General features: G+C 39.4%; 1 protein-coding gene across 4 annotated transcripts in view; it reads left to right on the top strand.

Annotated features, from left to right (window-relative positions):
- The window catches only part of GPAM (glycerol-3-phosphate acyltransferase, mitochondrial), a 49,056-nt gene that overhangs the window by 19,166 nt on the left and 10,641 nt on the right, over positions 1–19,249 (top strand). For all 4 annotated transcript variants that reach the window (XM_039547884.1, XM_039547885.1, XM_039547887.1 and 1 more), the window contains 10 exons: positions 4,881–5,017; positions 5,964–6,063; positions 8,496–8,708; positions 9,110–9,223; positions 10,707–10,792; positions 11,891–12,006; positions 12,921–12,991; positions 14,649–14,913; positions 15,652–15,794; positions 17,344–17,421. In XM_039547884.1, the coding sequence (XP_039403818.1) occupies positions 4,881–5,017; positions 5,964–6,063; positions 8,496–8,708; positions 9,110–9,223; positions 10,707–10,792; positions 11,891–12,006; positions 12,921–12,991; positions 14,649–14,913; positions 15,652–15,794; positions 17,344–17,421 (1,323 nt within the window). The remainder of the gene's footprint in view (positions 1–4,880; positions 5,018–5,963; positions 6,064–8,495; positions 8,709–9,109; positions 9,224–10,706; positions 10,793–11,890; positions 12,007–12,920; positions 12,992–14,648; positions 14,914–15,651; positions 15,795–17,343; positions 17,422–19,249) is intronic.

The raw sequence follows: 19,249 nt of genomic DNA, 5'->3' as shown, positions 1-19,249 counted from the left end.
CAGTTCCACATCAGCACCTATCTCCAATTCCATTGTGATTCTCCAGTGATGAGGGCGATGAGGCTGAAGGGTTATTCTCCCCTCACCACTCTTCCCTTGTCAGAATACCCATGACTGCTACACCACTCAGGTCTCGATCATCCTATGACCATGACATGCCTCCCTGGTATGGACACCCATGGATGGGACCTCTCATGCCCTATCCAGGCCACTGGCCTTATTGGAGCCCTTGGTGGTCATATAGAAGACATCACAACAGAGACCCTACCCCTCATAGGGAAGCATCTAAATCCCACCTCCACCTTCATACAGGGCAGAGGAGGACATATGGGGGACCCCATGGCAGAGCAGGCAGTAGATACTACCTCGGACACCTTGCCACCCACTAATTCCTTCTCTTCTCCTGATGAAGCTATAATTCCTCCACTACCTATGATAGCTGATGATTTTTCCCAGTTTCAGGACCTGTTTAAAAGAGTGGCTGACAAACTTAAGATCGCCTTTGAGGAGGTGTTGGAAACTGAGCATGAGATAACCGACATCTTACAAACTTCTTCCTCCTCTAAAATAGCACTCCCCATTAATGCTACTATCGTGGACCTGACAGAAACAGTTTGGCAAACACTATCTACCTGTAAAAGGGCTGATCAAAAATACTACATCCCATCTAAGGGATCCAGATTTTTATTTACACATCCAATTCCTAATTCACTGGTGTTAGAGGTGGCCAACCGAAGGGGCAAGCAACAACATTTCAGATCTGCCCCTAGGGACAAGGAGAGCAAGAGGCTAGACTTCTTCTGACAAAAAGTCTCTGCTTCCTCTACTCTCCAATTCAGAGAGTCCAATGATTCGACCTAGTATGACCATAAGAACTATGCTAAGTTTAATGATTTTATTGATGTCTCTTCGCCGCCAGAATGACAACAGTTAAAATCATTAGTCTCCGAAGGCCAAACCATCGCTAGATGCTGCTGACACTGCAGCCAGATCCAGAGCCATAGTCATGCGGAGGGTGTTGCGGTTCACATCTTCCACGTTCCCTTGCGAAATACAGAATACAGTGGAGGACCTCCCATTAGATGGAGAGAAGCTGTTCACTGCTAAGACCAACGAGGTTCTTCACACTCTGAAGGAATTGAGCCACACTCTGGTCCCTCGGCATCCATGCCCCTGCTACGAGGAGAAGACAATACCGGTATCAACCATACCAACACCCCAGATATGCTTCTTATACTCAGCAGAGACCATACGAGCAGCAACAACAACAGCTGCGAAGACAAAGGCCACAACGTCGTCACCCACCACCAGCAGTGGCGTCTCAGCCTCCTTCCTCCAATAAACAAATTTGAAGCTTTGGTTGAGGGCCTAGAAGACCTCTCGCCGGTTCCAACGCATGGTACTATCATCTAGGTCTTTGGAAACTGTTTACGCCCCTTCTACATCAAGTGGGCAGCTATTACCACTGACCCTAGAAGTCCTCCACTTGGGCTATACATCACTTTCCTTTCCATGCTCGCCACCCACCCTTCAGGGACCACTCTCATGAACTACTGTTGCACCAAGAGGTAGAACATTTCCTCCAATTGGCGGCAGTAGAGTTGGTCCCTGAACAACACAAGGGAAAAGGATTTTACTCCGACTACTTTTTAATGCAAAAAAAAAGCAGGGACAATGACCCATCCTTGACCTCAGGTGATTAAACAAGTCCATAAGGAAGCAAATATTTTGGATGGTCACTCTAACAACTATAATACCAGCGCTGGAACAGGGGGACTGGTTTTCAGCCCTTGACCTCCAAGATGCCTATTTTCATGTGGTGATATACCCCGCTCACAGGCGGTTTCTCAGATTTACATTAGACATGGACCACTATCAATACAAGGTGCTACTCTTTGGCCAGTCAACAGCACCCCCATCCGGAGCCCTCACCCCCTCCCATACCCTAACCCCCAGTTTTGTGAGCATTCATGGCCCGCCATACAATTTCCATACCCAGCCATGTCCCTCGGGCTAAAAAGTTTGCCCATCCCTCTAATAGCCCCTACATGGCCGAGACAGCCGTGGTACCCCTTCTTGACAGGCATGTCAGCACAACCCCCGGTCACTCTTCCCCTCCACCCAGACCTACTTACACAACGGGAGGGACAACTGCAGCACTCCAACTTGCAATGCTACAGCTCAAGGTGTGGTTGCTTTATGGCTCTCTCATGACGAACTAACTTGCTCAGAACAGGTTGAACAGGTTCCTCCACAGTAGAAAGCTCTCCACGCGCTCCACTTACATACACAAGTGGAAGAGATTCATGACATGGTGCACCACAAAACAAGCATACGCTGCATCTGCTCCTCTCCTGATGATACTAGACTATCTCTTAGAATTTAACCAGCTGAGCCTTTCCATTAGCTCACTGAAGGTTCACTTAGCGGCAATCACTGCTTTCCACCAAAAGATTGATGACGCCTCAATCTTTGCTCACCCTATCACCAAACAATTCCTCAAAGGCATCCACACCCTCTGTCCGGACATGAGGCCTCCTACTACTTTGGGACTTAAATCTTGTGCTAACTGCCCTGACTTGTCAACTGTTTGAACCTTTGGCAACTTGCTCCTTGTTACATCTATCCATGAAAGTTTCCTTTCTGGTTGCCATCACATCCACGAGATGTGTGGGGGAGATAGAGGCGCTTATGGCCAACCCCCTTTATACTATCTTTCTTAAGGACAAAGTTATGTTACGCACCCTGTGACGGGTTGGATCACAGAAACCCCCTTGGGAACTGCCAACTGATGTGCCAAGACTACTTCTGCCCCTGCTTTCCCTGCCAGCCTGGGAATCTGGTACCCAGTCCTGTTGAGCCAGACATGCCAGTCTGCTCCAACAGAGAGACCCAGGGTCTGAACCATGTGCCCCAAAGCTGCAGACTTAACTGAAAGCAAACTACAGAAGTATTTTTGTCTTTAACACTCAGATGCCCAACTCCCAATGGGGTCTAAACCCCAAATAAATCCGTTTTACCCTGTATAAAGCTTATACAGATAAACTCATAAATTGTTTGCCCTCTATAACACTGATAGAGAGGTATGCACAGCTGTTTGCCCCCTTCCCCCCCCCCCCCCAGGTATTAATACATACTTGGAGTTAATTAACAAGTAAAAAGTGATTTTTATTAAATACAGAAAGTAGGATTTAAGTGGTTCCAAGTAGTAGCAGACAGAACACAGTGAATTACCAAGTGAAATAAAATAGAACGCGCAAATCTAAGCCTAATACAGTAATACAACCGAGTACAGATAAAATCTCACCCTGAGAGATGTTTCAATAAGTTTCTTTCACAGACTGGACGCCTTCCTAGTCTGGGCACAGTCCTTTCCCCTGGTACAGCCCTTGTTCCAGCTCAGGTGGTAGCTAGGGGATTCCTCATGATGGCTGCCTCCTCTGTTCTCTTCCACCCATTTATACATCTTTTGCATAAGGCGGGAATCCTTTGTCCCTCTGGGTTCCCATCCTTCCTTCTTAATGGAAAAGCACCAGGTTAAAGATGGATTCCAGTTCAGGTGACATGATCACATGTCACTGTAAGACTTCATTACCCATTTGCCAGCACACACACATACAGGAAGACTTACCAGTAAAACAGAGCCATCTAAAGACAATTGTCCTGATTAATGGGAGTCATCGAGAGTCCAAACCACCATTAATAGCTCACACTTTGCATAATTACAATAGGCCCTCAGAGTTATATTTCATATTTCTAGTTTCAGATATAAGAGTGATACATTTATACAAATAGGTTGACCATGCACAGTAGTTTATAAGCTTTGTAATGATACTTTACAAGAGACTTTTGCATGAAGTATATTTCAGTTACATTATATTTAAACTCATTAGCATATTTTCAGAAAATCGTATAGAGTGAAACGTCATACACCTATCCCAAATTTTTACCCAAGGTGCACTAATCCTTCCACATTAATGAACCTCTGCAGCTCCCAACTTTCTTCCCCAAGCTACACGCGAATTCGTTCGAGGCAACTATGCACATGCTGGATGTTAGAAGGGCTTTGGCCTTTTATCTGGACAGAACTAAACCATTTCAGGCTACTCCTAAACTCTTCGTATCCATAGCGGAACGGTCCAAGGGAGCTCCCATATCCACACAGCGGCTCTCTAAATTGATATAAGGATGCATTTGACTATGTTATCAGCTAAAAGGCGCTCAGCTTCCAGCAACCATTAGGGTGCATTCCACGAGGTCCCTGTCAATGTCCACAGCGTTTCTAAACAATGTCCCATTGATAGACATTTGCAAGGCTGCAACCAGGGCATCCAAACACACTTTTGCCAAACATTATGCTGTCATGCAAGGCCGTAAAACAGAGACTCAACTTGGCCGGGCGGTACTTTCCGCTGTTTTATTTCCTATTCCGAAGCCCCTACCATCCTAAAGGGCACTGCTTTACTGTCACCTGGAATGGAGCACCCTCAGGGACATCTCTTGAAGAAGAGAAGGTTACTCACTTTGTGCAGTAACTGAGGTTCTTAGAGATGAGTGTCCCTGTGAGTGCTCCACTATGCATCCTCCTCCTTCTGCTTCGGAGCTGGATACAGGCTTTGAGGCGGAGATGGAACTGAGAAGTATGTGTCGGACACGCGACACTTCAACAGACAACAGTGCACAAGTGCGCGACCCATATGGGCGCTGCTGTAAAACTCTCCGAGTGAAGGTGCAGGGATGCATCTACACCTGGAGTGGAGCCACCCACAGGGACACTCATCTCGAAGAACCTCAGTTACTTCACAAGGTGAGTAATCTTCTCTTTGCTCCAGAGTATCCCATTAATTTTGTTTCATCTTTTTTCTCCCTTCCCCGAATAGATGAATTTGCCTCTTATCTTCTTGCCTGTTCACAAATCTCACATCGACTATTTGCTCCTTACATTTGTTCTTTTCTGCCATAACATCAAAGCACCATACATTGCTGCAGGGAATAACCTCAACATCCCCATCTTCAGGTAAGGATAATATGCTGAGCTAAACTATAACTTGCTCTCAAAAATGAAGCCAAGGGGCATATGCTCAGTTGGTGTATATTGTCATAGCTCCACACTAGCTGAGGATCTGCCCCAAATGTTTAGGATTTGTGATAAGGGAATTTAGTCATTGTGGTCATACCTTGGAATTTACTTCGGTCCTATCTAGCTTTACTTTGGTCTTACTTGGTATTATTCAAGAGAGAGTCTTGCAAAATCCTTTAGAGACATTCTTTGTTAAGGAAATTGGAAAAGGAAGAATATTGTGTTGAGACTTAATTACTGAGTCGTTCTGAGGAAGGGGTGTATGAAGAAATCCTGATAAATGGAGGATAGCACAAGTTTAAGAGCATTTGTTCCCCTTCATCTATGGAGACTCATTGGGATTTGGGGGAAATTGTGTATTCAGTTGGTGGCAGGCAACACAGAACTTTGAACACTGAGGGCTGTTTAAGTTACAAAGATGAGGGCTGCAGTATTTAAGTTATGTCAAGTGTTGAAAGATTGAGAACACTCACATAAGCTTTTGAAATTTGGCAGTAATGTGGGGACTAGAATTCTCACAGAGCACCCTCTAGCTATCTATCTTTGGTATTTATATGGCTCCCATCACTGTTGAATTTGAGCACCATAGAATTTGTAATGTATTTATCCTCTCAACATCCCTGTGAGGGAGGGCAGTGCTCTTAATCCCATTTGACAGGGTCACACAGGGAGTTTGGCAGAACAGGGAATTGAACCTGGGTCCTAGACTAGTGCCCTAACCACTAGAACATTCTTCCTCTCTTTCATTTGAGGGAGAATGGCTGAGATATGCACATTGTTCTGCCTCATCTAATTTTTTCCTGAAGCTGTTGGCTGGTTTATACGTTCCACTCTTCTCATATTTGACTAAAATCAGTGAATAGAATCATTTGTTGATTTGTAGCACATTGATCCGCAAGCTGGGAGGCTTTTTCATTCGAAGGAGGTTGGATGAGAACCCTAATGGACGTAAAGATGTCCTTTATAGAGCTTTGCTGTATGTGGTATGTATCTTTTCTTAATTTGCAAATATGCAATTTGAATCGTCACAGAGATGGGAAAATGTAAGTTTGTTCTCTGTAACTTCATTAATTTGAACAGCATTGCCTGATGAGAAAGTTAAATTGTTTATTATCTTGATTTTAGTGTGTGTGTGTGTGTTACATTAGAGACAAAATGTAAATTCTGTGCTGAGTGAGGTCCTGAACCTATGAAGTGCATGAGAGTTGAGGGTATTCAGCACCTGTCAGGATCAAATTTTTCCTGTGTGAGTCTCTAATGGGGATATGAGATTGCCCTCAGTGTAAATTAACACTAAAATTAGGCCTACTGGGACAGTTTCTGATTTCACTTATATGAAGGTAAATCTAGAGCAGCAGTTCCCAAATTGTATTTGTTCATATACTTAATTGGTGTTTGAAGTACCACATGTGCACACTTTTCCACATTTGTTTTAGGCCTCAGTAGGTTTAATTTAAATATATTTTACCATAGAGTCTAGAAATATCTCTAAAGAAGCCTAAAATGTTCAATTATAATTAGGGCTGTCATGAAAGCAAGAATTTCATTTTGTGAAAAATGTTGAGGTTTTGCCATTTGTTTATATTCTGATGTGGCATGAAATCAAGACAGTTCAAAATTTTGTAGTGAAAAAAGAGACCACTCTAGAATAGCCAGTAGCCCTACGGTTAGACCACACATCTGGGATCTGGAAAACCTAAATTCAAGTTCCTAGTCTAAAAGGCAGAGTGACCTAATACTAGATTGTGCAATTCTGGGATCTCTCATATTGATCAGAAACTTCATGATGGAAAACCTTCCTGGTGAAAGTTGAATTGAAACTGCTGTGTTTCCATGAAGTTTTGGTTTTGTCAAATCAGCATTTTCCGTAAAAGGTTTAATCTAAAAGTTCCCAACCAGCTGTACTTATAACATCCTTTGTAAACATTTCAAGTTTTTAGACAGTGCATCAAAAAGAAACACAGTGAGGCAGCCGTTATTTCTTTCATGTTAAACAATTAAATGTCATAAATGCTGTCTTGATATGCTATGATATGCCATTAACTACACTCAGTGGATTGACTCTTTTTAACTTGTCTAATCTAAATTTTAAATTCCTGCTAATTTTATCGGGATTATTATTGAACAGTAGCCAGAATTCACTTTGCTTCCCGTCTTACAAAATTTAAATTGAGAAAAATATGAAATATTTTGAGAAGCTCTGGGAGAGAATAAGAGAAGCGCCATTACAAAGAAGGGTGCACGTGTGCAAAAGGGCAGAGGGCTCAGAGGGCAGATATAGAGAGATGTGGGGAGTCTTGGCTGCAATTGGAGGGGCTTCAGCCCCATGAAGCATCTTGCTCCTCAGCAGAATGCTGGGCATGCTGCACAGTGGCTCCACCTGCTGAGAGGAGGCTCAAATTATAGCCAGCTGGCTGTTGCCCTGGTGAACAGACAGGCAGCTCTCCTTAGTCCTGTAGCCAGGCTTTTATCCACTGCATCTGGCCAACAATCCTTCCTTCTCTACCTCCTGCAGCAGCTCCCTGCGTGGGGGCCTTTTTATCTCACGCTCCCTGCTTTTGCAGCGGCTCTGCACTCAGGTGTCTTTTCAGATGAGAGAAGCTCTGGCACTGTGATATGGAACTTTGCAAAATCTCCCCAAGTAGCTCGAGCTGTATGGTTTGGTGCAAGCTGAAGGCTAGGCCCAGCAAAAAACTACCCAGCTGTGCACCACCTGAGAGTACAGTTACCACAGTATTCAACACACTGCTAAATAAAGCTACTATGATGACATGGTAATAGAGTGTTACTCCTCAAAATTGCTGAAAGTGTCCAGGAGAGTGTTTGTTTCTTAGGCATTGTAGGATGTACTGCAGTGCATGGAATGACCTTTTTTTTTATTTGAAACCAAAATACTTTTTTAAAGCATTTTGGTACATCATTTCCAGCAAGCTCTCATGCCACCCTGCCATACATGTACAAAAGTTTGGGAACTCCTGAGAGTAACCCCTACTGACATTGTTGAAATTTTGTTTGTTTATGTATGTGCAGATGTTGTGCTTGGCACTATTCAAGATACAAAAAGAAAGATGTACTTGCAATTTAGAAGATGGGCCATACTGGGAAATCCAGAGAAGAGAATAATTTAGTTGTCTTTAAAATATTTAATTATTATTAGGTTGCTTCTTTTTGGTTTTGCAGCTGGTGTGACCTTTTAAAGTCCGTGGCATTACTTTGTATATACATTAGTGTAACTGGGATCAGAATTTGGTTGTGTAAAACACTAATTTCCTGTTATAATTCATGCAGATTTGTATTGATCTCCGCTCCAGTTTTGTAAAGAGGATTCTATTGCTGATAAGGAACAATGCCTTTCTATGTGGCTATGTCTGTATCATTAGTTGTTTTTTTTTCCTTTTACTCACTATCCCTTTAGCACATAGAAGAGTTGCTTAGACAGCAGCAGTTCTTAGAGATATTCCTGGAAGGCACACGTTCTCGGAGTGGAAAAACATCTTGTGCCAGAGCAGGTCTCTTATCTGTGGTGGTAGATGCTCTCTTCACAAATGCCACCCCTGACATACTAATTATACCTGTGGGAATCTCCTATGATCGCATCATTGAAGGTCACTATAACAATGAACAGCTGGTAAGGAGCAACTGAAAACTTATTGCCTTGCCTTGTTGCCTTTTCTGTTTGTTAAATAAAAATGTATCTAATTTTTGTGCTAGTGCTGCTATACCATGAGTGCTTAAACTTTTTGTGTCAGATTTAAAAATGAAAAGTAATATGAATCATGAAAGTCCTTGACCTAGAAAGCTATCTTGACATTTGAGTCTTGTATATCACTGGATACAAATTCATCACTTAACAAATACAAATAATAAGCCATATGATTCCCTAGGCTTTTGTCATGGCTCTACTCTTTGACTTTTAAAGCTACATGTCAAAAGACTTGGATTTATTGTAACTGTGGTTATGCTTCCGTTAAATATCGATGAACTTTTAACTGCAAATGAACATTGGTTTTGCTTTTCAATGTTTTGCAGGGGAAGCCTAAGAAGAATGAAAGTCTTTGGAGCGTAGCCAGAGGAGTCTTCAGAATGCTGCGGAAGAATTACGGATGTGTCAGAGTAGACTTTGCACAACCATTTTCCTTAAAAGTAAGTTTCATATCCATAAAAACACTTTAAGTTCTTATGAATTCTTAGCTGCTTTAAAATTCAGGAAACCACAACTAAACTGTTGGCACAGAAGTACTGTTTTCAGCCTATCAATGCAATGAAGCTGTTTTTCCAAAAAATCACTGTTTGATACACCTGAGAAGATTCATAGGGTGTCCATCCATGGTGTGAAGTCCAATACAGATGCGAGTGTTATAACATAATGTCAGACAGACTGGGTCATTGGACATAAAGCCAGCATCTTTCTTCCAGCAGTGATCAATAATAGCGGAAAGTAAAAATTCCCAATGAGGCATCTGATCAATTGTGTATTGCTGTACCAAAAAAAAAAAAAATGGGGAAATATATTTCCTGTACAATAGTTGACTGTCAAATAGTTTTTTATTTTTAGGTCTTATTCAGCAATATGTATTAAAATGTACAGAATTTCAGTTTGAAAAACAAGGCTAATTTTGGCATCCCAGACATTGCCACTCAACCTGGGTTTATAGAAAGTAGACACAGTCAAATTAATTGGATATCTTTTTGCTCAGATTGAGTTTGATAACGGAAATGATGTTGATGTAATATACATATACTACTGTAAGGTATTTGTGAGCATGTGGTTTAAGCTGAGTAGAGAGCTGTCTGTGAAAATTTACCCCTAATTATTTAAGTAGCTTTGCTTGAAGGTAAATGTTTTTGCCGAACCAGTCTTTATAGGAACCAGAAGAAAAATAACGTCCTGAAGTCGGAGTAACTTAAGTGGTAACCTTTAAAGACAGAAGTTTTAGTTATTTGTTAAAAGTGTAGAATTCTTGCGGTCCAGTCATGTGCTGTACCTCCTGAGAAACACAACACAGAAGATACAGCCAAGAGGATGGGGGGCAAAGGTGGTTTTTAGACACCGTCCTGCTGCCTGGATTCTGGGAAGTCTAATTTACAGCAGTCTCCCCATTGTTGCCTGTAGTTTGTCACTGCCAGAATTTCTGTAGTGGTGTTCATCTGTGGAGATGCCCAGTATGCTAGAGTCTGTGAGGAGGGCAGTATAAGACTGTTAATGTCATCCATATGCTGCTTCTCCACTGGGGACTTGATATTGCTCCCATTCAAATCAATGGAAAAACTCCCATTCGCTTTAACGGTGCAGGAGCTGTCCCCAAGGCAGTTTCTGCCAAAGTGGTGCAAGGGAATTTTTGTCTTGTGGCTTTTTTTTTAATTGCAATATTTTCCCCAAACTAAGAATTCTATTCAGAGGGAAAGCTTCTCCTCTACCTGATGCCAACTCCAGACAGAACCACCAATGCACCAGTGAAGAAACTGTAGTGATCTTCCCACTGTCTCACCTTTATTTTTTTATACTTACTCTTTCATGGTGGCTGCTTTTTTTTTTTTTTTTGGATTGGTACAAATAAGATAGCAAAATTAGCTGTTGGATGCTACAATTAATGGGAAAATGTACAAATAAGTATTATATTTACAGGAATACCTAGACAGCCAAAGTCAAAAACCTATACCTGCCATGCTATCTTTGGAGCAAGCTCTGTTACCAGCTATACTTCCTTCACGGTAGGATGTTTTTCTGGAACTTTTTTGGTAGTATTTTTGGATTAATATCTATTTCTAGTAGTGTCTGGTAGTTATGTCCTTACGAATAATTAAATAGTTTCCCATGTAACCCTTACGGAAAAATCCTGTAAACTAGAAAATTTTACTCTAGGATTTTTAAACTATCCTATACAATTCTAAGACATTGAAGAATATATCCCTCCTGTAGAATCCTGTTCAAATAAATGATAGGAATGCTATCATTCTCGCTCAAATTCAGTATAGTTTTAGAATAATTTCAAGTGAACTTTATTGGTTTAAATAAATTTTAAATTCTATAAGAGTGTTGTACAAGGAAAGAAAATGACAATTTAAAAACATATCTTTTTTTTAACTCTCCCACATAATCCAGATATTATTTCTAATTACTCTAAGTTGAAAGGCACATATTCATTCACTCACTAACGATTTCTGATTCAGCACTATACAGTGATTGACAGGGCTATTGTCAGTGAGCGCCCGTCTGTTAATTACTTTTGCTCAAAATGTGAAACTGTGTTGTGGAGATATTCCTGAATTTTAGACTATTTTATATTTAATTTGAGTAATTTGCATGGCTTGTCTAAGCCTGTGTGGTACTAATTGGTTCCTGTAAAGAGAATTTGAGTAAGTCATTTGTCTTTAAAGCATTGTCATGCCATGCCATACCCTTGCTTTAATATGCAAAAGAGCTGGACTGAAAACTCTATTCTAAAAAGGTTTGCATAATATGTTTTTTGTTGCTCTTATCATTAAAGGAAAGGGTTGTGGGACATGTCTGATGTAATGGAGAAGTCTGAATAGCCAAAGAACAAAGTGAATAACTCTGTGTTGCTTTTCTTAGAAGGTCTAGGAATGTGTTTAACATGAAGAAAGAGTCTGGAATATGTTGAGAAAAGTAGTTAATGAGAACTTTGTGGGACTTGTACTGCTTAAAGACGTTTTTGTATCCTTGTTAGAATGTCTGATTTTTATTTGTGCATTATAGTTGATTTAATGTATGTAAATGATGATAATGTAGGTTAGTTTGACAAGACTTGGATGTTTTCACACCGTACGTTATTTTTATGCTTTCTTCAGCCCTAATGATGTTGTGGATGAAGGTACGGAGGTTGCACTGGGTGATTCCAGGGATTTATCCAATGAGCCCTTTAGAAGACAGTTGATAGCCAACTTGGCTGAGCATATATTGTTCAGTAAGTATAGAATCAATCATATGTATTGACTGTATATCTTGGTCCTCTGACTGCATTAACTAATTTACCATTTGATAGCATTTTTACTAGGCTGAGGGTGATTTCTTTTCAGGTAAGAATTTTGTTTACTTAAACACTTAAAATCTCATCCCTTTTTAAATGAAATTGTCTCTCTGTGGCATTCTTATTTCATTTGCTTTGATACATTTACATTCTTTAGGTCTGTATCCTGGGATGCTTCTGACTTGCTATAAGTGTTTGAGTCAACTGGTGTGCATTTACATTCCTTTTGGCAATAAGTAGGAAATTGCCCCCAGTGGTAGAGCTGTTGAAATCACCGTCTTTAAAGAATTACTTGAGTTTGTGTATCTGCTTATAGAGCCATTGTCTGGTTTTGTAGGTTCTATAATACGCAGGTTAGGCACCAGATATGATGTGTGAACAAAAATATAGCTATAAATAATGGTACGTAGTTATATATTTTAGCAAATGTTTGAGACTGACTTCTTCACTCATGCTTATTAATTAAAACCACTTTGGTCAGTTAATGTCTTGCATTTCTAAAGTACTACAAAACATTGAGTAATCATCTCAGCACTTTCGCTAGCTAGGTATGTGTAATCACCCCATGTTACGCATGAAGAAAATGAGATACTGAGAGTTGGGGTGACTTGCCAAAGGCCACATGGCAAGTTAGTGATAGGGTAGGTAGGAACTCTAGAGTTCCTGGCTTCTTTCTCTTTGATTAGTCCCTTAAGGTACACTACAGCTTATTGAAAATGTAAAGCCCTATAGAAATGTGTAATTATAATTATTAGTTGATTCATGCTATTGTCATTTTATGCCATATTAATGACTTGTTAAGCATTTCAGATGCTTAATAGGTCAGCATAGTTTTTTTTGTTTGTTTCTAGCTGCTAACAAGTCATGTGCTGTGATGTCAACACACATAGTTGCCTGTTTGCTGCTCTACCGACACAGGAAGGTAAGGCTATATTGCTGCTGAAATAGCCATATGGTACCTTCATGCAGAATAGCAAAATTCCAGAGGTGAGAAAAGTGTGCACTTCAATATTACATTGAAATAATACTTGAAAGAGATTTCAGCTAGCTTATTATAATAGGTGTTCCAGTTAATGGTCCAGTTAAAGATACTGTGCTACTTTGATTTCGGTTATCATTAAGCTTGGTAGAATTCAATTTTTATTTCTTTATAATTTTGACAGATAATATTGATGGCTTTTAAAAGCATTTTTTAGGTTTTTATCAAAATTTTCAGTTGTGGAAAATTATGACGTGGTAATGGGGCGGGGGGAAGACTAATTATTTAATGACAGTAGATGCTGAGATTCAAAAAGATAAAATGTTATAACCATTCAAACACAAATTGTCAACATTACATGTCAAAATATACAAAGTAAATATACTTAAATCAAACTCTAATAAGTTCTCAAGGAGCATTTTTCTTTCCTTGCCTATCCATAAATTTTGATTATCAATGGAAATATTTTTGTCAGCTTGCATATGTATGATGAAATCTGTTTACCAACTTTTCCCGATAGAAATCAAGTCCTTCCAATCCTAGTTATCACTGAAGAAAAAGGAACCTTTTCCTAAAATTACAAAAAATAAAAAAATAAAAACTGTCATCCCATGTTAATTTCAGGACTTACTGGTGATTTTTAAAAGCAAAAATTTTGTTCCTTTTTATTGCTACTGGGTAGTTTTTGTTTTGTTTTTTTATCTCTGTTATTTCAAATCGGTTGTAGCTGGACAAATTACTGAATTATTATGTTTATTTTCAAATAAAATTTTCAGTCTTAATTTGTGGTGGAATGATACTAATGTGTAACTGAATTTTAATGTCTGGCTCCTAAAGAAAGATACAATTATTCATTGCTACACTCTCTCTTTTCCATTTTATTTAAAATCCCTCATCACTGCACCAATCCAGAGCTCTAGGTACATGTTCAGAAATTAAAATAATAAATACAAATTAGAAGAAATGGTCAAAATATAGATTCCCCCCAAACTAGGGTACTATCACTTTCCAGTTCAATCCAATCATTCCCCTTTCCTATAGAGAGAATCTGGGAGAACAGATGTGCTTTGCAACAGGATCTGAAGCTCAGCAAATATGGCTTATGGTAAACTGAGAAGGGAAGCAAGTTCCAGAGTTGAGAAAATGTTCTTCCTCAAGTCTCCTATCAATTAAACAATAGGTCTGTTAGCAAAAATATCTCAGGTGATCATATGATACAATGGCAGGTGAGGGAGATGAGATTTCTAAAGTGCACAGGTTCTGCACTTTATAAAGCCTGCGAGATGCACTACTGAGCAAGCAAAGCAGTCACATCTTGCACTAGCTGTAGTTTCTGGGTGGTTTTGAGGTATAGCCCCATGAAAAGCATTTTGCAGCAGTCCAGTTGGAGGTGGCACAGTCATGGATTACTTTGGCCATGTGTGCCTTGGAAGAAAAGATTTGTTCGTGTGATAAGTGGTGCTTTGGGTTATTACAAATTAATTATGCGTTTGACTTGTTTACTGTGTTTGGAGATTGCAGGTAAATTTAACCTGTCCTCTTAAAATTTTGTCTCGGGTTAGGGTTACATTATTTAATCTTTGTGACTCTGCTTCTTCAGGGAATTGACCTTTCCAAGCTGGTGGAAGACTTCTTCTCTATGAAGGAGGAGGTCTTGGCCCGTGACTTTGACTTGGGATTTTCAGGAAATTCTGAAGATGTTGTCATGCATGCCATCCACCTGTTGGGGAACTGTGTAAATATCACAAACACCAGCCAAAACAATGAGTTCTTCATCACTCCCTGCACAGCTATTCCTGCTGTCTTTGAACTCAACTTCTACAGCAATGGTGTACTGCACGTCTTCATCAAAGAGGCCATTATTGGTATGTACTAGTTTTTAGCAGGAGATTTGTTTGTATGGAGGCTTTATTTTTTTAAAATCGTTTCTTCCTCAAAAGTAATATATGAAATAAAACCATCTGCACAGAAAGAACCAATTTCCAAACAACTAAGTTATCTGGGGTCAGAAAATTATTCCACCTGCCCTTTACCCCATATTCACCATTAAACAAATAGCTGAATGAATGCAGTGTGGTTTTTTCATTCTTCTTGGCAGTCTCCATGTATTGGCCACTGCCAGAAACAGAGACTTAGCTTTATGGACAAGTGATCTGATCCAGCATGGCAGATGTTCCTATCTTGAAAATTTTAATAAGATTTTGCTTTAGTGTTACGTTAACTGATCACTAATGTGATAGTGACTTCCTCTTCTGTCTTCTGTTCCAGGGGTAGGGTATATGTTGACTGTTTTTAATTCTTGTTAATGGTTGGATCAGAATCACAGTTCAGAGTTTCATTATTTAACTTTTACACATGGTGGTATAATCTTTTTTATTTTTTAGTAGCTTTGTTATTTTTTAAATGTTTCCTTCAGTTGTGCACCATTGTAGTTCATGTATATGGGATGATTTTGCTTTTGTCAATTGTTAGGTTTCAGTTATATGTGTAATAGTTGTCAGTTTTTAAGCTTGTATAACTCTCCTGTTAATAAACCTAAGTCTCCCTTATTTAAAAGCTCTGTAGGAAAACTAACCACCCTTGTATTCACATTTCTGTGCTAGCCTGCAGTCTTCATGCAGTGCAGAGTAAAAGGTATAGAAATGGCATCAATGGCGTTTCTCCCAACCTGATTAGCCAAGAACAACTGGTCCGCAAAGCTGCCAGCTTGTGCCACCTGCTTTCCAATGAAGGTGCTATATCCTTGGTAAGTGAAGTTCATCATAGTGCTTGTCCATAACTCCAACTCCGTTCTGTTAATGTCTGTCTTCATTGTTCTAAATAGAATGGATTTTTTGTTTTTTAACTGCACTCTGTTTCTAATGTAGTTGTTCGGTCTTAATATATTTACTTTAAATAAAACTTATTCCATCCATAGCATGGCTGAGGGTGGGACTTCCATGTAAAGAGGGAAATACCATAGTTTTAATTTGCTTCAACAAAATGTCTCTACTTCTCAATTATGTAGTTGAATTAATCTAGCTCACTTGAAACCATTTCTAGACAAATAACATGAATGATGTGAGCTTGACAAGTCAATTCATTAGCTGAGATTTTCTGAGCCAGGGGAGACGACATCAATCAACATGGTGCTCATGATATGGTTTAGATGTTTGCTCCGTGTGTAGTGCTTGCTCATGCAAGTGAGAAACTGATAGTACTGGCAATGAGCTTGGAATACTTCTGCTATTCTAGTACTAGGCCTCTCCTGCAAAGAGACTGCTTGACAGACTATACAGTGACTTTGCTCTAAACAAACTTAAACTGTGAAATCAAGACTACCAAACTCTTTGCATGTGTGACTAGACTCAAATCGAAATCAGGTCTCCAGATTTTAAAGGCATTTTCCCAAGTTATACAGCACCTCAGTCCTCATACTGCACATCATCAAATATTTATCAGCCATCTTACTCATGGCTTGACATGCCTTATTCAAATGTAAACCAATAAAGGAACAGTGGCAAATACTGCGGTTTTAACTTTATAAATACACTGTTTTTGTTGTTTTTAAAAGATAATGTGTTTCCTGCTGTTTTCAATAAGTGTCCACTTAGAATCTTAGAAAAACATGTCCTCTTATAGATTTAGTTCTGATATTGGGAAACTTTGCTGCAGTTTCCCAGCCCTCTCTTTCTTTCTTGTTGTTTGAATGGAACATAAATTATGTTTGATTTCTTGTCTGGGTGCAGTGCAGTTTGATGAATAGAGCTGATTAACAAATTTATGCTCCTTATTCTGCCTTTGAGGTTAGTGATTTTGTTTTTTCTTAATCTGGTGGACATTCCCCACCAGATTATAACCTCTGAGAAGTAGGGCAGTTTTGATTCTAAGCTTCTTCTAGGAGTTTCTTTAAACTTTAGGAGAATTTATGGAATAGGTCTTGCAGCTTTTATATTAATGAAGTTTTTGTTCCAAACTGCTCAATGATTAGCATTTATTCATGTTAACAAAATAATAGTAATAAGATATAAAAGTCCTGTTAGGTCACATGGTCCAGCTCCTTGCCAGTGAAAGATTTTCCACATATCAAATGCTTTGTCCAGTCTAATTTTAAACATCCCATTCACGGATTTTTTTATTTTTTTTGAAGTGTACATGAGTGCGAGAAAAGAGTAAAGCATGCACTAATGGAGTGGGAGCATTGATAAGAATTGAGGAACTTGCTTAAAAAGGACATTGTTGTGTCTAAAAAAATATTCTGGTTGACTAGGGAAAGAATTTATAAAGGATTAATTTTTTAACTTTTTATTTTTAAGCCTTGTCAGATGTTATACCAAGTTTGCCATGAGGCAGTCGAAAGGTTTATACAATATGGCATTCTTTTGGTGGCAGAGGTAAGATGATTAAATTTTTTTTGTTCTCCACTTTGCCTGCAGTCATAGAATCCTTTGCTTCTCTCTAAGTATATATCCTTAATCCAAGTATCTAAACTGGCACTTTTTCACTTGAAGTGCATAACAACTAAGGAAATCCTAAACTGAAATGTCTTTATTCTTTTTATTTTAAAGCACAAAGTATTTTGGCAGAATCACTTTTTGATATTACGGATGACAACATATATGGGACCAGGCTCTTAATAAAGCTAGTGCTGCTTATGATGATTACACCAACTCTTAAAGTGAGCTGTGGTGATATAGTTTAATATTGAAGTCCTTGTAAATTTCAGTTTACAGCTCATCCTTCGGTCCCATATGGTCCCTTTGCTCTGGTACAGCAGCTCAAAGGGACCAGATGTAACTGGGAATTCCCCTGATATGTGGGAATCCGCAGGTGATACAACTATAAGGCAGCTCTAGTTTGCACCAGGATCTCCTGGTGGTCTCAGGGATTGGGGAATTGCAGTGTCAAGGTATCTTTACTTCCCACGTTCTACGGTGCTGCAGCAAATGCAGCAGGGCTGGCCTAAGAATGGAGGCAATTTCCGTCTTCCAGATTTGTGTCCATCAGGGAATCTCCTAACACAATATTTTTTTGGTAGGTGAATAAAAAGATTAATGCATCATGTTGCGTTTTTTCCATGTCAGAATCCTATCACAGCTCCATGACAATTATCAATTATAAAGTAGCGGGAAAAATACGACGGTTAAATATACTTGGCTGCTTCCTTCTTTTAGTTCTCCTGTTTGAAGGGAAGCTATATCCACATCCGTGCTTTGATGACCCTTGTTCAGCTCCATTCCGTTGCACCTCTTGTGGGTATCCCAAGTTCCCCTTTTAATGTGTAGTTTCATAGATAGAATTCACTTCACCTGTTTTCTGGAGACAGATTTTCCTGGCTCTAAAACTCTCTTGTTTTCTGGATGTGTTACCTACATTTATACATAAAATGTTGGCATATAATCATGTATTACAATGCAGTCTCTACATGAAGCATTTCTTGTCCTCTGAATCCTATTCTTATTTACTTAATGTTCCAGGCTCCAGGAAAAAAAATAGGTGTGTATAATGGCATAAATGTGTGTTTATGTCTTTGCCTCTCAAAGCATGTGTCTTGTTTTAGAGGCTTTCTTATAAACCTATATCGTCTGTCTCCCATCCTGTCATTACCATCAATAACTGGGATAGAAGTGGCTTACAGGTCATATATAATGTTTGTCTGTCTTCTCTTGACTTGATTGTCTTATATCTGATTTCTCAGCGTGTTTTTTTCCATATCTGTTTGCTGTGTAAAACTTTCTTACAGTCATGACACTCATAAGTACCAAGACAGACTTGGTTCTTGGTTCTTATATTAGGCCCCTCCATTGTGGTATCTGAATGCCAGACAAACAGAACACCATCCTGTCCTCTGATACTAAGAAATCAAATGATACTGTTATTTCCTATTTCTTCTGCACAGGCTTGGATAATTCTGCTACTGCCTTAGCTGAAATTTTAGATACCTTGCTCATTTTCAGGTACTTTCCATGACCAGAACTATTAGGTTGGGTTGTTCTATCTTAGTCCGTTTGCCCATTCAATTCAGACTAACAGGATTATTTCCTAATCTCTCAGATACTCTACAGTTTTCCCAATACAATCTCACCATCACTTTCTGCAAGATTTATTTCAAGTATTGTCTCCAGGCTGTACCACTGCTCATGTCAGTTGTGTGTGTGTATATATACTAATGTTTTTTCTCTTTTTTTTGATGCTGTCTCTCCTATCAATCCCATTTGCTGC

The sequence above is a fragment of the Mauremys reevesii genome, linkage group 7, assembly GCF_016161935.1.
Source record: "Mauremys reevesii isolate NIE-2019 linkage group 7, ASM1616193v1, whole genome shotgun sequence".
NCBI classification, from domain to species: domain Eukaryota; kingdom Metazoa; phylum Chordata; order Testudines; family Geoemydidae; genus Mauremys; species Mauremys reevesii.
This window is presented reverse-complemented; position numbering and strand designations above follow the sequence as displayed.